Source organism: Caenorhabditis elegans, chromosome X (genome assembly GCF_000002985.6).
Source record: "Caenorhabditis elegans chromosome X".
In the NCBI taxonomy this organism is placed as follows: domain Eukaryota; kingdom Metazoa; phylum Nematoda; class Chromadorea; order Rhabditida; family Rhabditidae; genus Caenorhabditis; species Caenorhabditis elegans.
Window position 1 is genome coordinate 15,964,884 of NC_003284.9, and position 20,114 is coordinate 15,984,997.

The window sequence follows — 20,114 nt, forward strand, 5'->3', positions numbered from 1 at the left end:
GAGACGGTTCTGGCCTGAGCAGAAAAGGTTTTTAGTTTACCGTCAGACTTCAAAACGAGACATGTGTCATTTGAAAGTGTTCCAGGAGTGTCACTGCAAAATTTTAGACGGCAAAGCTCTTCTCTCACCCCCTCTAGCATCGATCTGAAACTCTTTCAGTGCATTTTTTCACTACTTTGGAGGCCTGTAGAATTGCTCAAATTTTTTTTTGCAAACTTTCAATGTTTTTCACAACGTTCAAAAGTAGGAAGACAATCTGGATAAATATACTAGATAAATAAACAAATATAACGACCGAATATCACAATAAAACACTCTAAAATTTTTTTTTTGCCAAGGCCTCAAAATTGCACAGAACACATTGCTACTTTCAGCGATGGAATTGAACTAGTTGATTGTGAACATAAACTCGATATAGAACGAAAGGATGGACTACTCGCAACTGTACCTAAAACCTCTGAAGCTATCGATTTCCTTGTTTGACCTGATCGATTTCCAGCACATTCTTGGCGAAACACACCTTCATTGTGAGAATAAAATATTTAAAAAATAATTCAGTTCATATAATCAAAATCTTTCTTCTCTGTGATCATTTTTTGTCCCTTACCTGATTTAAAACTACTCTGCAACACTTCCTTGAACATTTTGGTACTTTTTCAGATCAGGCCAACTTTTTCGATTAACTTTAATATTTACTTTATTAAAATAAACATGTTAATCAAAAATAAATAAACTTGAATTAAAATAGTTGAATAAAACTAGTTTAAAAAAACCGAACAATTAAAGAGGAATAATTAAAACAAAATAAAAAAAAAACAAAGTTGTGAACCGGAGCGCCCTAGAGTAATGTGCAATTTTAGTGGAAATTATAAAATTCAATTGGATGAAAGAATTTGTCAGAAACATATTATGAGTTTCGAGTTGGAAGAGAAAAATATATAAAACCCAGTACAAGTAAGATAAGATTGTCAAATATAAAAAACAATTGGCTTTGAGTGAAGAATTTGAATCCAAGTGAAAAAGAGTCAGTTTTTTCTGGAAATCTCAAAAACATAAATGCCCAATCATAAAATGTTTGAGAGCTAAATTGATAAGAGGCCAACAGAAATCGAGTTAAGATTTTGAACTGAATAAGAAAGCAATTTTAAAGAAATCAGATCAGATTTTAGATTTTGGGTAGATCACGAGAATAGAAGGAGAACAATGAAAGATCGAAAAAATGACGAGCTCAATTGTCAGTAGCGGTGCTCACTTGTAGACGGCCCACGACCGTCCGCATCACGTCTATAATCACGTCTGTCATCTTGATATCTGAAAAATTGTGGTTACTGGAAAAACGGATTGCAATTTTTTGACAAATTTAATTTTGAACTTCTACAAGGTGCGTAAAATTAAATTCTGTAGAAAAATTGTCATATTGCTCCCCGAAAATAAAAATAAGTTAAGTATAATTTGAAGGTGGAGTAGCGCCAGTGGGGAAATTGTTAAAAACCACTTCTATAGACCCAAATTGACCCAATATCTTAATAAAACTTTTCAAAAATTTTGGGAAATGTTTTTATTTACAGTCAAAAAATGATAATTACTCAGTTTTTGCCACTCATAATGTTGGAAGTCGACCAAAAAAAATTGTTTTCTACATTTTATACTATAATTTTGTTTCAACTATTTGTATTAAAACATTGCAGGGGTAGGAACATGCGACATTTCTTTGGATTTCCTCAAAGCTTTTTTTCAAAATTTTTGCAATTTGCCAAAACTTTGACCGGAAATTATTAAAAATCTAAAATTTTTTGTAATGTTTTATTATGATATTCGGTCGTTTTTGATCATTATAGGTGTAATTAAACAAAATCCCCACTGGTGCTACTCCACCTTCAAGTAAGATTATCTTCTAGAAACTTACGCTTTTAGAGGCGATTTTTAAATTTTGTAATGAAAAATTTGCAAGATAATTCTTAAAGGCCTCATTGAGAATATTGGTTGTTTTGGAAAAATTCCAACACTTTTTTTTAATAATAAAAAACTAGTTTTTATACCCTAAACACGTTCGTGTAATTGTGAATTAGGGTAAATGTTATTTATTAAAAAAAAAAAACAATACCCTACCTTCGACCTCCATCATTGTAGCGGTTCTCATTGGATCTGTGGTATCGACTGAAAAAAAGCAATGTTATTATTTTACTGTCAAGTCAAGTAATGAAAAAATACTCGTACCTGTCAGTGGAAATTGAGTGATTCCTTTGATCATTCTGATAGGGATTTCTGAAATATATTTGTTTGAATTTTTATTTAAAAAAAATAAAATTTTTACCGAGTTTGATAAACATGTGGTTCATTGTATTGGTTTCCATTGTGAAGTGAGCATTGACTGAAACATAAGTTTATTACTTTTTGCCGACATAACAACGACCGGTAACTAATTTTTGATTTTTTTACAGTGCTAGCAACACTTTCTGTTGGATTCTAATTGACTAATTGACTAATTTCTAATTGAGAATTTTCAAAACATTTTTCAGAAAAGTGTTAATATATTACGATATTATAGAAAATATACGATCACACGAAAATTAACAACGGTATCTCAAAAATTACGAAATTAAAGTTTCATAGTTAGGGAATAAGGTCAGACAGGTTTCCTGAAAATTTAGAACTTCTGTAAAAAGTTTTAAAAAAAATTAGAAATGTTTGTTTTGAAATTCGGTCTGCTGTCATTAATAAAACAAAAAAGTATTTTGAAGTATAATTGTTATATCTATTTAGATAGTAGTTATTCAAAATTTTGATACTAACTGCTGAGGCCCATTGCTGAGGTGTCCGTTCCGATCTGCTTGATGGCTCCAATGGTGGTTTCTGCAAATCATATTCTGAAATCCAAAGAATCTTAACACGGTTTCCTCGTTAAAGATATTGGTGTTTAGTACATTTGGTTTGAAGTTATAATGAGTTTTTTCGCTACACAAAACATTTTTCGTGGATTAGTTCGGTTTAGATTTTGCTAATCACTGAAAAAATCAACGCCTTACCTCCGTCGTTCACCATTGCGTCGGTTGCCATTGATTCTGTTTTCTGGACTGAAAAAAATTATTAATATTTCACTAACAGGGTGTTTCATTTTTTTTTGACTTTTCAAAGTTAAAAATTATTATTTGTTGAGGAAATTTGAACAAATATGACTTATCCTATGAATTTGCCATAAAAAGTTAAAAATTGTTTCATATTTGAAATTCTTATTATGAAATTTGGTTTTCTGGGGGTATGAATCATTATCATTATTGTTTAAATTATTATGAGTGAAATAATGAAAAAAATTGATCGGTTTTTTTCCAAAATTAAAAAAAAACTTATTGAATATACTTGGGATAGGATGAATTACCTTAACAAATTTTCAAAAATATAACTGTTCTAATTATGTACATACTAACGTCAAAATTTAGTGTTTTAAGCAAAGAACTCACCCGTTGATAAGGCGTCAGTCCCGATCTGTTTGATGGCTCCAGTGGTTGTTTCTATAAATATTTTTTTTAAGCCAAAGCAGCCTTAAAGGTAGAGTAGAGTCGTTTTGCATGTTATGCTTGAATGATCGAAAATGGACCTTAGTAACCGAATATAACTATAAAATTTTTTTTTTAAATTTCCTGAATTTTTAACGATTTTTTTTCAGTTTTGCGAAAAAAAAAGAAATAAGCAATCGGTACTTTTTGAAACAATATGAACTGAAACAAACCTAAGCATTGCAATTACTACGAAAAATGTGAAGGAAAGGATAAAATTGCAATCAGGAGCATGTTTTGACGATCAATACGCAACAACTCAGGTGTATGAAAAGCGCGGGAAATTCAAATTAATTAGCCCGTTTCTTTTTTTTTCGCAAAATTGAAAAAATCGTTATAAATTCAGGAAATTTTTTCAATTTTTCTAACAGTTATATTCGGTTGCTACGGTCCATTTTCTATCATTTAAGCATACCATGCGATAACATGCGAATCGACTTTACTCCACCTTTAAACATTTTTCTCATTAAACAAATTCTTTGACTACTCCAAATAAGTTCATATTTTTGTAGATTTGTTTAGTTTAGAAACTTGCTAGTCGTTGAAAAATATTACAATATCTCACCTTGCTTGATAATTATTTTCTCCATTATTCCATCTGTTTCTGTGTTGCTGTTGTCTGAAACAATACTGATATAAATTCACTGATTTATTTTATTTTATTTTAAGCTTTGGTCAAAATTATGTTGTAAATAAACTCGTACCTCTCATTATGATATCTTTGGTTGTTATTGATTCGATTTCTGAAAATTAATTTTTCAAACTTATTTATTGTGAAGTTCCTCAAAATACTGACTCACCCGTAATTGGACTGATGGTTGCGGTTCCAATTGTTGTTTCTATAAATTATCGTTTAAATAAATGAAACTTTATATAGTTGTTTTTTTTAGATATTTGTAAAAAAAATAACGGTTCCGGCTTTTTTGTTGCACAGTACTCAAAATGGATTGAAGGACCAAATTTCCATACTAGACTTCCCAAAAAACTTGAAAAAATGACGATTGATGATTCCAAACTTAAGAAAACCTAAGTTTTAATTTCTAGCTGCCAGTGCCAATGACCAAAAAACCTAAAACCATTATTTCCCACTTTTTGAATTTTTTGTGATTGTCTTATTTTTTTCAGATCGAAAAATCACAATGACCATGTGCTCAAACATTTAAGCAAATGTTGTAATCGGTACCTGTTGTTGTAATTTCCATTCTGGTAGTTTCCACGATTGTTCCTAGAAAATTGAACATTTAAAATGATGTTGTTATACCGGATTAAGAAAAGGAGCAGGCGGGATTTTTTTAGATAGTTGTAAATTGATATGAACAAATTTTCAGATTTCAGTGGCTGATTACTTTTATTTTTATCCTAACTTCAGTAATTTCAGCAAGCTTTTCTTTCTTTAGAAAAAATAATTTTAGATAAAAAATCAATTTATAAGCAAGAAGCTCCAATTTCGAGCAATCCTACATTGGAAAAAAAATTGAAATCTCACCTTTGATATGTTTGGCGATGGGACGGATTATTTTGTTGATGTCCATGCACATTTTCTTGAGTGACATTCTCTCTAAAAAATCAACACGTCATTAAAAAACTTTTAAATGTGTTAAATCAAATTAAAAAGTGAAGACCCTTACGTTTCTCTTTGAAGTCGATTCTCAGCAATGTCGGCAAGTCTCAATTGTTCAAGTTGTTCTCTGCAAACAGGTACATGCTTCAGTGATAAATCAAAGTTATTTGCTTATTTTCAAAGTAATTTAAAAAAAAACGGTACTTTTGTATTAAAAGTACACATTTTTAAATAAAATTAGTGGGAAAATTATTAAAATTTGCTCTTATGGAGCTGAAGCTCTAGTTGTTTTCTAACTTTTAAATTTTCTTTGAAACTAAATTGTTAATAAATTGTTAAAAACTCTACTAAATAGTTGATTAATGACCAACTACTACTATTCTCACAGTAATTGAATATCCACTGTCGAAAATTTGACTGAAATTCCAGTTTTAGCTACTTACGAAAATTAATCGAAATTCCACAACTTTCAAATTTTCTTTGAAAGTAAAAACACAAAATTGTTAAAACTGTACCAAATTTTAATAATAATATAGATACATTAATTCAGTATCCACGGTCCGTTTAAATTTTGACTGAAATTTAGTTTAGATGTACCTATGAAAATTTATTCAAAATTCCAATGATCAAATATCTTAGTAAAACTTTTAAAACAATTTTTGAAAGCTTTTCCAAAAATGGTAACTATTCAGTTTTACCATTTTTTTTAGGTCGTCTATCAACAAAATTTCGAATTTATAATCAACTACGTATGTTGCAACTACTAATCTAGGCAGATGCCAAATTTTTTCAAAAATTTTTTAAGTTTACAGAAACATTGTATGAAACAATTTTTGAAACATATTCGTTTAACAGAACTATTAAAAATGTGCTAAACTAAATCTCAATTACATCTTATTGTCTCACCTCAGACGTTCAGCTTCCTCTTCCATTTGTTCCAAGAAAAACACGAAGTCGCCCATGGGCTTGTTCTCTTCTTGAGCTTGTTGTGGGACTGGAACCATGCTGAAATCAACTGGCAAAATTTTGCATATTTTATACAAGAGCAAAACTTACGCAGCTCCTTGCCTTGCCATTCGGCGAGTCAAGCACTCGACCATTGGAGCTTTTCGATCCACGCTTAAATTGCAAAATTGTATTAAAAGTGTGGGAAGTTGTTTTGAGCGTTGGTTGAATGTGTCTTATGTAGGGCTGGCATATTGGATGTTTGGCGTCCGGACGGGATGCACATGCATCCGGTTTTAAAATTTTTACAATTATCCTAGGCGTAGGTTCTCACGGCGCCCGACAATTTCCGAATTAGCCGCTCAATATAGAATTACATGACTTAGTGGCCAAACTCAGAAATTGTCGGCTGCCGTGAAAACCTATCCCTCGGAAAACTTTCTATTTCCGAAAACCGGGCGCTATACGTCCGAACTTGTCCGATATGCCAGCCCTAGTCTTGAGAACCTCATATTCAAATTTCTGTTTAAAAGTTACCTAACGTTTTCAATATTTTTTATGTTGTAAATAGACTTTATTCACAGTTAGAGCCATTGCGAGTAAAGAAAATTGGCTAATTTTGGTTGTCCCACAAAAATGTATAACCTAGATTTTTCATTAAGTGTAAGTGAAAGTTGGCAACATTTAAAAATTACAGAGAATTTTCAAAACTTCAAGCCACTATTATAATTTTGAATCTAGAGTATTTGAACTAAAAACCAACTCACACTTTCCATGTACCCCACTCGGTCTTCTCGTAGGCGAGAGCTGGAATGCGACCATACAGGGCTTTGTGTAGACGTTTCCCTTTTCCAGTGCGGTACTGGTCAACCCAAATTTGGGCCAACTTAGCTATGGCCCATTTTTGTCTGACTCGAAGCCGGTAGGATTCATGTCGATCTTGGAAATTCTCTTCAAATTCGTTGACGTATTCCTCTTCTTGATGGGTCATTAAGGAGAGGACCAATACCTTTCCACGGAAAGTTGGACGAAATTCCAAAAGGTTTGTAAAAACCTCGTTGAAAAACGGAACTAAATCAGCAAATTGTCGTTGAACTTCACGTGTGGCATGGTTGAGGCTCTCGGATCCCTGCTCTTCACTTTCTGCTATCACAATTGCAAAAAGCTCGTCCATCGTTCTCGGCGTTTCATGCCTGATAACGCCCTTTAAATAAGAGCTGCAATGTTTAAAGTTTGGAAAAAAAGAAAACTATTTCGCTCACAACAAATTAAAGAGCAGGTGGTGAACGAAGAAGAACAGAGGGTAGCGGTGGTACTGATCCACGTATCGGGCGATGAGCTCGCGGTTAGCATCCATTTTTGATCTCTGAAAGACTTTTGATAATATTATCTGTTTCTGTTGATCTTTGATAATGAAGAGCTCTTGAGTATATGTAATTGATTTTCAATATATTGGTCATTTGTTGTGAGCCATCAATTGGGATCGGTGACGAACACTTGATGAGCTTTTGCTTATCGATCGGTCTTTTGATCAGATCCAAATTTTATAAGTTGGAAATTTTGCCTACTTTAATGAATTTTTTCATCGTTTCGGATCTTCTGATCAGTGCCCAATTTTTATGTTGGGCCGATTTTGATCTTCATGGTCCTTTAAAAGTTCTTTTTGTTGAACAGGACTTATTCGTTATATACCATTCTCGTTATGAGCATGGAATAGGGAATCAGCCCATGCCTGCCACGCGGGTCTTGCAAAAACACCGAATTCGTTAGGACGTCGATGCACCATGAAAGAGAGCAGCTCATAAGAGCTGGTATAAATACAGAACAAGTGGGGCGGAGAACGAATGTTACAACGGGAGGCAAAGGGGAAGAATGCACTTAGATTGCAAGGCAATCATTGTGATATTTAAAGTGCTATGATTCACAAGAAAGGAATGATATGAAGAGAAAGTTACAAGTTCGTAAATGTTGTGACAAGTAGAACGCAAGAGTGCGTGACATTTTGGAGTTTACAACAATTGGCAGTGGGTTATTAGAGCATGTTTGCTTTGTTTTCCATTTCTTGTAACTATCAGAATGTTCATTTAAAAGTGGAGTAACGCCAGTGGCAAAATTGCTTTAAAACATGCCTATGGTCTTTTCTAAATTTCTAAATTTTATATGATTTTTTGAAAATTGAAAAAATCTCGAATTGCATCCCATTTGAATTACCGTCAATAGTTCGATGTTTGATGGAGCGCGCTTGCCTTATTTTAATTTTTATTCATCAATGTTGTTGTGACTTGGCCTCAGTAGAGGTCCTCCGCCCCAACTTTGCGGATTATAATTATCGGCAAGAATTGCCCACAATCCAGCGATAATCATCCGCCGGTAATTTACTCACACAATTCCGTTTGTTCGTTCTTTAATAATCATTCCACCATTTAAATTAATTAAATTAAATAATTCTCATTTGAATTTGCCGCCAAGGATGCAAGCGCGCGCCATTGTACACATCGGAGTGTCGTAGCGCGCGCTGTTTATTCCCTTGCTCATATTAATTTCTGGCCTAAAATGTGGCCACTCTTCACTTCACTCTTCGTGCCCCTTCGTCACTGGCTGCCCGTCGCCGTTCTTCTCCCAAATATTCACTAAATATTCTTTACGTTTTTGCCTTGTTTATTCCCAGCATAATGCTGCCCTGCTCAATAAACTTGGATTTTCGTCAAACTGTGTATTAGCACCGCTCATCAATTTTCCCGTTCCGTCCGTCGTCTTCTTGTCACTCCGAGGCTCTGGCTGCCATCTCGGACCGGAGTGTCAACAAATGTTTCTCATTTTTGACTGATTTTTCATGTTTTTTCGTGTAATTTTACTGGAAATGTAGTGAAAAATTCAAGATAAATGTAAATTGTTTACATTTTAATTGTAAATAGTAAAAAAATAAACATTTACATTCATTTTAAATTTTTCAGTAAACTTCCAGTAAAATTACACGGCAAAACATGAAAAATCAGTCAAAAATGAGAAAATTGATGAATAAAAGTTAAAATAAGGCAAGCGCGCTCCATCGAACATCGAATTATTGGCGGTAATTCAAATTGGAATTTGATGAAATTCAATATTTTTTCAATTTTCAAAAGATCATATAAAATTTAGAAACATATTTTAAAGCAATTTCCCCACTGGCGCTACTCCACGTTTAAACTAATTTCTCACATTTTAAGACGCAAAAGCTCAAGGAAAAGCTCAAAAGTAACTACTCGAGTTATCTCATAAACCATAAATTTTTGAATGTATATGTCAGATTTGATCTGATTTTGACTGTAAAAAATCATTTTGCAGCTTCGAAGTTGATACTTATGTATTTACTATTTTAGTATGTTTCTGAGCGAAATTAGCCGATATTTTTCTGCAAGACTAATAGAGGTAATACGGTATGTACACATGAGCACAAAAAAAATTCAATCAATTTTGCGTTGTGAGAAATTGGTCGTTACGAAGTTTAAAAAATCCGGATTTTATAGGAAAACATGTTTTCCGTCGGAGACGTAACATAGTTTGAAAATGATAAAGCAAGGAGAGATAAAGCCATAACGAGGTCAAGCATATCAATTCAAAGTAGAACATTGTAGGACTAAAGTACGTAGGTCTTTCAGTAGTTCAAGATCAATTTTTGAGAATCCGTTAAACTGTTGTTTGAAGTTTAATTAAAATTTTAATAATTTCAAAACTATAACTAAATTGTGTGTGTTTGAATGAAATTCACGTGGCTTTATTAGCTATGAAAATTTTATTTCCCTTTTGTCGGTAACATAATGAAGTACTATATTAACATTAAATGTCCTGTTTCATTCATTTTGAAAAGAAAAGAAGGGCTATATTGATCGAAACCGAAAAAAATTTACAATATAAAAGTGAGTAGAAATGCATGACCGAAAAGCGAAAAAAAACTAAAAGTGTGTAGCTCTATTGTATATGGTCAAAAAATCGTCTCTCTGAGAAGAACACAAAAAGTCGGCCGAGGCATACGGTATTGCGTCGTGCATTTTTATGATGAGAAAACTATCCGCTAATGTATTATTCAAATGTCTTTGGTGAAGAGAGACAGCGAAAACAAAGGCGCGACTCTGGCCAGCACAATTGATCGATTTGAATGTAGAAAAAATGTGATAAAAATGGGACCGCGGAGAAATTATATCTGACAGTGCAAGTGTTTGTTTCCTAGAAAATCAAATTTTTGGTAGAAATTCGAACAAGATTATGGGGATTTTTTGAGTGCTAAATTACTATAAAGTTGTTTTGCTTCATTAATGGGCTATTCAAGTAATGTCGGAAAATTAAAAAGTGTAGAAAAATTACGTCACAACTGTATTCAAGTATATAAAAACATGTATTTAAATACATTGTGCTACATTACTTGAATAACCCCATAACATTCAGTAACATTCAGTGAATTGATGGAGATGCAACGTGTGTTAAGAAATATACAAACGGTAAGTGGGAGCAACGGAGAATATACTGAGAATAGAATGAATGTATTAAGAAGCCATTCGTTCATGAGAATGCCTATTTACTGCCGCGTAAATATCTGCATGCCGCTGCAGCTAAAGGGCATGATGAGAGACACATGCCCCTTTGCTACAAGATATTTGCCGCCAGAATAGTAGGCATTTTCATGATCTGATGGTTTCTTGATACAACAAAGAAGAGTTCACTTTTCACACGTGACGTCAGGCTGTCCCATTACCGTTTGATCTACAAAAAATGCGGAAATTTTTTCCCCAAAAAATTTGACGTCAGCACATTCTGAACCACGCCTTTCATAAGTTTCTCCATTTTTTTTTTTGGATGCCGTCGATCACTAAAAATGTTTTCCCTTCGTCTTTGAAAAAATTATTGAAACTTTCACTACGATATTTGGTAATTTTGGCACAATATGAGTGGTTTTTAACAATTTTATCCACTAGCGCTACTCCACTTTTAAACAAATTCCCAATCGGCATTCTCACGCGGTGTCACGCTGTCCCATTACGGGATGATCTACAAAAAAAACGAGAATTTTTTCCCAAAAAAATGTGACGTCAGCACAATTTTAAACATGCGAAATCGGCTGAAAAATCTGCGTCTTAATTCCCGCGATTCTCGTAGATCTATGTAGATCAAACCAAAATGGGACAACCTGACACCAGGTATTTTCATTTACACATTATAAAGTTTGAAAGGAAAAGGAGCAAGTTGCTGGAGGAGTATGAAATCAAGTCTAGAGCTGTTTTTGCAGAGTTCTGATTTTTTAAGGAGCTTATAAACAAGTAAAAATTTTGACTGAACAATATTTTATCCGGCAAATTCCGGCAAAATCAGTCCCCTTATTTCGAACAAGTAAATTTTTCCACAAAAATCCCAGGTCTTAAAAAACTACAACAAACGTTGTTTCTCTCGTTTGGCTCGTCGTTGCAACCATTGTCTCAGTTGCTTCTTCGTCTCTGAGTAAACAGATAGAAGTTATGTTCTTGGAGTGACGTTCACTCCCTTTTTACCATTCTAACAAACTGCCATTCATGGACACAAGACCATGATTTTTGTAGGCGATTTTCTATTTTTCATCAAATAGAAAATCGACCTGTTTAATTTGCATGGTTTTACCCAGCAGACTTTCCTTTCTTTGTTCATTTGAATCGAAAGCTGCCACTCGTTCAGAGAATGGATGCAAATTTGATTATTTTGCTCGTCTTCTTCAGCGATGTCCTGTTCGCTTGCTTCGATGACGCCTGTGAACAAGCTGGTCACAGCTCCAAAAGTAGCAAATATAGTCCGCATGAGCCCGCCGCCGGCCCGCCTGCCACGCGGATCTTTCGAGTAGAACCGAGACCGTAGGTCGTCGATGCACCATGTATTGAATAAAAGAATATAGGAATAAAAGAGTTTAGATGGGGTCAGAAAAAGGTGGGAGGACAGTCGGTGTAGGATGATTGAGTTTGACTCAGACGTTATTAACAAATGCAACAATAAATCAAATATCAAAACAATTATTAATCAATTGTTAAATTCCTTAGCTTTTGCTTGATCGAGGTATGAATCATGCAATGATTTCATAAATATTAGAGAAATCTTCATAAAAAAAACGTTTCAAAACTAGCTTTCATGGTGCAAATATTCGAAAAATTGTTCCACAAAAAGGGGGGAGAGCAACACAGAGAGTCGACAAAAAATCGTTGTGTGTGTCATACATTTTTATGATGCGAATATTGTCCGTTAATGCATCATTTGCATTTCTGCAAAGAGGGGGGGGGGGGGGGGAAAGAAAATATGAACACATTAGTGATCTGTCCAAGTAATCAATTGAAAATGTAAAAAAAATGTGGGACATATTTTTTGTACTCAAAACTTTTGTGTTAGTGAGAATCGAATGTCTCAGAGAAGTTAAGAGTGCTCAGAAATACTCAAAGATAAAATAACATGCCAGAGGTTTTGCGAAATTAAAAAATAGAAATAGTGGTTTTGACTGAAGCTTTCTGAAAACTACAATATCGACAAGTCACCCTTTGAATTCACATAATATGAGTTTTATTTGTATTGAATGTTGCATAAAATATTCACAAGACGATGGATAATACAAAAAATGTCGTTTCTAATAACAAAAAATTTAATCAGAATAAAATAATTCAAAGTATCAAATAAATTGGGAAGTTACAGAAAAACAAATTCAGTTTCAGAAGTGGAAAATAATAACATGGCAGAAAAGATTTTTAAAAAAACTCTAATTCTAAAATATTCAAAACGAAATTAAATTATTAATTGTTATATGTATATTCCAAATTCTGTAAAATGGAATTCCGTGAGAAAATAAATGTTTACAAAGATGATTGATTGGAGGTTGCACGGCTAACGCAGTTAACTTGCTGATTTGCTATTGAATCTGGAAATTATTTTAAAGATTGGTGGAAAGGGTTTGATTGAAAAACTTGTAGAAAAAAAAGAGCCGATTTCAAAATTAGGATAAATATAATAGAAACTAAATAATTGTAACGTTTGAATCTGAATTTTAAGAAAATGTGTTTTTATTTAGTTTTGAAAAGCTCTCTGACACTTTTTTGGAAGACGCCAATCAAAAAAAAATGTTTTCCATTGTTTTTCAAAAAAAAAGTCATTGAAACTTTCACTACGATATTTGGTCATTTTGGCACAATAAAATTTTGTCACAGAAGACTTATTTCCTTGAATTCCGTTTTCTTTCACAAACTCACCCTGCCAGAAACCACTGAATAACTTACATCACTGAGATGCTGTATGGCTTTCCAATGGTATCCTTCTTATTCCACGCACCTTGCTTATCCAAGTAATGGTGGAGGCATTGTTCTTGTGTGGTATACTAACCGGGCCATTTTTTCGTATTTCCCGACACCGGGCAACGGCTTTACCCCTCTCTATTTTTCTTTTTTCCGGGTCTATTGGCCAGTTGAATCGATAGTGTGTAAGATCTGAAAAACAATAACTTGAGTTCATTGAAGGCTACAATTCTACAATACCTTTACGTAACATCCAGTTACCGTCGATATTGACGCCCAATTTCGACCATTCTGATGCGACTGGTCTGAATTTGCACAATTATTCTTGTCAATAGAATACAAACAGTGCACGTGGTGCCAGACTGTCCAATTACGGTTTGATCTACAAAAAATGCGGGAATTTTTTGCCCAAGGAAATGTGACGTTAGCACGTTCTTGCAAAATCAGTTGAAAACTCTGCGTCTCTTCTCCCGCATTTTTTGTAGATCTACGTAGATCAATCCGAAATTAGACTCTCTGACACCACGTGAGTACATACATAAAAAAACTTACTCTGCTACATGTTTTAAAGAAACAAAATAAGTTTTTTTCGGAAATTAAAATCCCATTTTGCAACTAGTCTAACTAATCTTTCACCGACGTTTTTCACTCCTCCTAAAATTTCGAAACAAGTTAAAACGAAAACTCACCGTGGCTCGGTTAAAACTCCTCCACCTTCCGGAATCTCAATGTTCTGCTGTTCAGGACGAACAGGTTCTTGTTCTTCTGATTCTTCTGGTTCATCTGGTTCTTGAGGTTGTTCTGGTGGTGCTCGTCTCACTTCATTTAGGTTCTCATTCATATGCACATTATTAGAACCTAAAGAGCTTTGCCCACTCCGTTCGGGGCTTGTTACAGTGGTAGTAACAAAACCGTTTTCCATTGGATGGGATTTTTGTGTTCCGGAGAGTTGTTCTTCGGATGAATTTATTTTAATTGGATGATCATTGAAGCCTAAAGAGTTTTGCCCACCTCGGCCGTTGTTCTTCATGGGTGTGCTTTGGTAATTGGAAATATGCACCTCCGATGAAACGGATTGTCTTTCGATCTGAGTTGCAGTTCCTTTTAATTCTATACTATTATTCTGCCCTTCAAAAAATGGGCGCCGTTTTTTGATTGGAAGAGCAATAAAACCAAAAGACAAACTTAAACATTCCTCTTTCTTTTTCACAGTGAAGTGGTTGAAATCTTTTTCAGCACGTACAAGCGTTTTCTCTGGGGATGCTTCTTCATTTTTCAATGAGAGACGTTTTCTTGTGTTCTCTTCCTGTTTCTTGTTCATGGTTGTACCCTTCAGTTCAGAGCAGCTAGAGCTTCTTTGATCCGTGTCCGTTGCAGTGGGATAATCAGAATCATTCTTATTTCGGACAGGTCTCTGCTTTTCAGAATAATGTTTCACCAACGCGTCTTTTTTATTTACAGCTTCTAGGAAGCTGACGAGTTTTGGGTCTTTTTCAGGACCCGAGAAGTATTGCCAGTCTTGATTCTTGTTGTCAATCGTAAAGTAATTAATAACTGATTCAGGTTGTGCAGATTTGTTCTGTTCGAAAACGGAATCTTCTAGTGAGATTGGTTGTTTCTCAATAAGCTTTGATTGGCGTCGACAATTTCGGTGAGCGTCTGTTGAATTGAAGTTATTGAAACTACTCTCAGTTTTCAATGTTTCTTGTCTTTTAGAAATCACAGGTTGATGTTCTTTTAATAATAATTGTGTCTTTTCGGTCTTAATTGGTTCATCATTCGACTCATTACTATTGGAGTCCAAGGAGCAATTTACTGTAAAGTTATTGAGATCTTTTGCAGCAGGTGCTAGCTGTCGTTTTTTCAAAACCCGATGTACTTGACTATGCAATGAAATCTGACATTGCTTCTCATCTATTTCACCATCTTCCAAATCAAAAGAGCACTGCAGATTTTGATCAATTTGTACAGGTTTTTTCTGGTTGAAAATAGTAGCTAATGTTTTACGTCTCTCAGAAAGCAATGGATCTTGTTCCTCCAGTGATAATTTTGTGTTTTTAGTTTGGATTGGGTCATCAGTAATACCAGTACTATTAGAGTCCGAGCAGCAGCTTACAGTAAAGTTATTGGGCTCTTTTGCAGCAAGTGCTGTCTTTCGTTTTTTGAAAACCCGATTTACTTGACTGTTTGATAAAATTTGGCAATGTTTCTCGTCTATTTCGCCATCTTCCAAATCAGCAGAACATTGCAAACTTTGTTCAGTTTGTTTAGCGGAAAACTGATCTTTCAACAAGGAAAGCTTTCTTTTGAGATCTCCCTTTTCATTGCCAGTTGCAGTTAGTGCAGGTTTCCGTTTCTCGAAGGATTGTTCTCCCAATGAGAAATGCTGCCGTTTAATCCTGTTTCGTTCATTTCCTATATCACTACTTTTGAGGCTTGGAGAGCACGGCTGAACTTGAACATTTTTCTTTATTGAGAAACTTTTGAGATCTTTCTCAGTCTGATTGCTACTGGAAACACATTTGAATTCTGATTGACATTGCATGCTTTGGTGAGTGCGCTTTGCAATCAAGTATTTGAGATTTTTTTTAGTTTGTGCAGATTCTCGCATCTTGAAAAGCCAATGCCTTTTTTGATCGTTTGATGATGATGGTTTTATTTTGATTTCGTTCTGTTGTTTATTTATAGCACTTCTACCACTTCTAAAATTCAGAGAGTGTTGCCAATCCTGAGCCTTCTTCTTGCCCTTTTCAGATTCTGCAGGTGTTCGATTTGCCATGTTTTTAAAGTCAGGGGAGTTTTGCACCATGTCCCCTATAGGGGAACTTTTTTCGGTCTGGGAAAATTGCATTCTTTCGGAATGTTGATTTTCCAATGATGACCGTTTTCTTGTGCCCTTTATGTCTTCCTTTTCCGCATCAGAATTATTCCCACATGCGGAGCAGCTGTCTCGATTGTTGTTAAGATCTTGGTCAGTTCGTACATTCCTTTGTTGCTCGAATAATGTTTTTGATGAATTATTGTTCAGAGTAAAGTAATTGAGATCGGTTTCAGACTGTGCAGATTTTTGATTTTTGGAATCGACTTCTTCCGACGAGACCTGTTTTTGAATGCGTTGCATACTTTGATGAGTTGAAGAGCTATGCCAACCTCTTTTCTTAAGATCATGCTCAGTTGGAACTGACTTTTGCTTTTTGGGATTGGGCTCTTCCGATTCCAGTAGTCTCCTAAGATGTTCTCGATCCCTAGTCCAATTTTCTCTACTATGAATTGAAATCTTCGCAGGCAAATAATTAGTATCAATTTCAGTTCTTAATCTTGCTTTCTTTTGGAAACAAGTAGGTTCTTGTCCTTTCGATGAGATGTCCTGATTCTCAATACGTTTATGATCCTTATCCACTTTTGGGTGAGTGTTTTTTACCGTGTTTTTCAGAGTTTCGTGTTCAGTTCCTAACGTGTTTTGTCTCTTGTCGTGAAATAAAGACCCCTCATTTTGCATAGCAGTACCTCTTGAGATTGAGGGGCGTTTCGTGATCTTATCCGTGGGCTTCGCAGTAAAATAATCAGGATCATTATCCGTTTGAGGTGAGGTTTGCTTTTGGGATAGTTTTATTTTTGAATTACAAGATATAGGTTCCATATTCGTTGATTTGCTGATAGAGTCTAGTTCTTTCGACTCCTTCATTTCTTCTATGTCAGGAATCTTGCACATCAACATTCTACCAACGAGGTTCTGATATTCATTAGATTTCTTCAAGCCTGGTCTTCTTCCGTAATTAAAGTCATGCAGCAAGCTGTGATATCTTCCAAGTAATTCCTGTTTCGTCCTAAAAGGTGACTGGATTAGGCCTTCCACGAAGGCGAGGCACGACCAGCGCGCCCGCTTTATTACATTCTGTGTACTGCGGCCGACGCTGCGAGGGACCTCGCGCCAGAGAGTACCGCCCTCGTGGAACGCCTAGACTGGATACGTTTTCAACAATTCAGGTAATTCAGATAATTTCACACTGCCTCCGCGAGCTCAATAGACTTTCGCGCTAGAGGACCGCCGCTAGATGCAACCGAAAAAATGGTCTCTCGCATTTACAACCGGTTGCAGGTGTGCGCTTTGTGATCGATTATGTTGGCAAAGTGTCAATGAGGTTTTCATGGCACAACACAAGGCAATTGCGCAAAAAATTCTAAAAAATCCTACTCTGTAATCACTTTCTCTGATTCCAAAGACATTTTTTCCAGCAATGAGTAATGACCAAACAAATCACTGACTCCATGTTTCATTCGATTCTTAATTTCGGTGGTACCTGAAATTAGAAAAATTACACATAAAATTACGAGTTGAACATATTTACTGTATCTCAGAAATCCGGGCATCATATTTTTTAATCTCATGGTTTTCGACTTCCTGGATCCCCTTTTGTTGCTCTCCGAAGCGTCAGATTTTTTCGTCCCCGAAACTTTATCGTTAACATGTATGTACTTGTTTTCTTTAACATCACTTCCTTGCACCTTAATTGGCTTCTCAAGCTCGTCTGAATTTTATATGCATAATATTACACTCAAAAAGTAGACATACAGTCAAAAACCTCAATGTTGCGATGGATATATTTTTGAAAACTGGAATGGTCGTAGTTCTGAAAAAAAAGGTGTAATGCTTTTTGGGGTTAGAAGTATGGAAACTCGCCTTCTTTTGCTTAGACATGGGTTTTTATTGTGTGAACGTGGTACCTCAAATTTGAAAGTTTTGATATGTTTTCATGATGAATAGGAAATTGTTAATTAACAAAAGGAGTAACAAGTTTTGATTTGTAAAGTATAAGGAGCTGGGCAACGAATATTAAAAAGCTGTAGACGTGATTTATATGACCATGTGTATGGTGTGGACCTGTGGTAATTTCTGGATATCATATTTCAATTTGCAGCGCTGTAGCACACTTTTTGAGTAATATTCAAACGGAGCTTCTAATGTATCGGCAAGTTTAGAGGTAGGAGATGGGTAGTAAACAACTAGTGCATACACAAGAATAGGAGATAAACATATAAATTTAATGCAGGTTTGCATAGAATTTTAGCGCCAAGGAAGAAAAGGATTTCAGGAGTTGCTTAACTCTTACATGTTACTGGTGGATTTTATTTTTTGAAAATAAGTTGTTCAAATCAAAATGTCTTTGTCAAACTAAATATTAAATGTTTGAAAAATTATTTTAAAAATGTATTACTAAAAATTCTCGTTAAAAATGTTTAGCCACTTGCATAAAATTTATATGAACCGCTTTCAAGAATTATACAAGATTTTTTTGGCGCAAGGAAATCCTCGAGATTATGAAATAAGAATAGGGGAAAGATTATGTTTCAGAATGATATTAACCAGCTCGTGAAATAAAAATAAAACAGCAAGTCTAATCTAGAGGATTACCAAAGTCAAAGTCTTCACAAACTTTATATATTTGGCAAATGTCAGATTTCACACACTTTATGACGTCGGTACCCCGGAATCAGAACTATAACGTTTTCATAATTATACGTGATATTCAGTAGGATAATTGGACTTGGAATACTTTTTTAGGTGTGCGAAATCAGTGGAATTCAAGGAAAACAAATCTGATTGATGTGTAATTTGACAACATGGAAGTGAGCAAAAAATGATGTCATGTTAAATTTCTTTGAGAATGAATGAGAGTGAGTATTATCGAAAAATACGATCGCACAATTACCTCATAATTTATTTTTGATCTACCTTGTTGACTAGGCTCCTCCCCTTCTTCGACAAGACAGCCACAACAAAATACGAACGGCAACAAGATTGGGGGCGGAGTCAAGTTCAACAGGTAGATTAAAAATAAATTATGATAAATTTGTGCGATCGTATTTTTTCGATAATAATAGCAACCTAAAAAAACTCTGAAATTATATTTTCTTCAGATATTTTCTGTTGAACTTTTCAACATCTTGAATTACTTTTCCATGAAAAAAATTATTTTTCAACTGGCCTATAATTTTCACTTAAAACGGTTGGAAATAACTTTGAATTGATTAAAAAAATAATATTCATATGTATAAAGAAAAAGCATAAACAGACAAAAACAAGCAAGTTGGACAAAGGTCTAAACATATACGTTGCGCGGCAATTGTTATAATATTGCTTTTTGAGTAGCTTCTTTTTGTTTTCTCGCGGAATTAATGTTTCAATAAAAATATAAACTTTCTCGACCATTTCCTATTATTTCTATAAAATCGTTTACTTTTTTAAAGGAAAATATCCAAGCTTAGTCCTAGACCTTTTAATGAAACTTACATTAAAGGACCTTTATTTTGATAAATTATATTCAAGTAATTATGAATATATATTTTTGAAATTTTCTACTCAATTTGGCCATGTACCAAAAAACGTTTTTTTTTTTGAATGATAGTGTCTTTCTCGCTAATTCAAAAGACTAGTTTCTAATTTAAAACTACATTGTTGGTTAGAACGGACTTTTCCTATCTTTCTCTCTAATAACGAAGATTCCACCCCGACCCGTTAAGTCAGAAATAATCGCGAATTTGTGACCCAAACAGACTTTTTTAACCGAAAAAAAGACAAATTGCATTGCGAATTGATAAACAGAAATAAATAGAGAGTAGACTACAAAATAAAAACACAAAAATGCAGTGGAGCTGAGAAAAGGCGGTTTTTCGCATTTTCATGATAACAGAGAAAATCAAGAGATGGGGAAATTTTCAGCTCTATTAAGAAAATAATTATGAAAAATCCTACAAAAAATCCTTTAAAAAACGTTTTTTTTTAAG

The 20,114-nt window shown here is 34.4% G+C and overlaps 1 protein-coding gene and 1 pseudogene across 2 annotated transcripts; both read right to left on the reverse strand.

The window, feature by feature from the left end:
* Positions 1 to 1,235: 1,235 nt before the first annotated feature.
* pqn-11 lies at positions 1,236 to 7,417 on the reverse strand (annotated as a pseudogene). Its single transcript has 17 exons — positions 7,323 to 7,417; positions 6,828 to 7,277; positions 6,172 to 6,234; positions 6,022 to 6,120; positions 5,183 to 5,242; positions 5,041 to 5,112; positions 4,738 to 4,779; positions 4,355 to 4,393; positions 4,259 to 4,297; positions 4,120 to 4,173; positions 3,459 to 3,509; positions 3,027 to 3,074; positions 2,794 to 2,853; positions 2,315 to 2,371; positions 2,218 to 2,265; positions 2,110 to 2,157; positions 1,236 to 1,311 (listed from the first exon to the last, which is right to left on the reverse strand). Coding segments are annotated over exons 1-17 (1,401 nt in total).
* Positions 7,418 to 12,600: 5,183 nt separating this feature from the next.
* On the reverse strand, positions 12,601 to 17,847 carry C09G1.2 (KRAP_IP3R_bind domain-containing protein). The gene is made up of 5 exons (NM_001381176.2): positions 17,678 to 17,847; positions 17,524 to 17,629; positions 14,018 to 17,155; positions 13,569 to 13,633; positions 12,601 to 13,520 (listed from the first exon to the last, which is right to left on the reverse strand). The coding sequence occupies exons 1-5, from the start codon at positions 17,715 to 17,717 to the stop codon at positions 13,315 to 13,317; spliced, it is 3,555 nt and encodes a 1,184-aa protein (NP_001366725.1). The 5' UTR covers positions 17,718 to 17,847; the 3' UTR covers positions 12,601 to 13,314.
* Between the last annotated feature and the right edge of the window lie 2,267 nt (positions 17,848 to 20,114).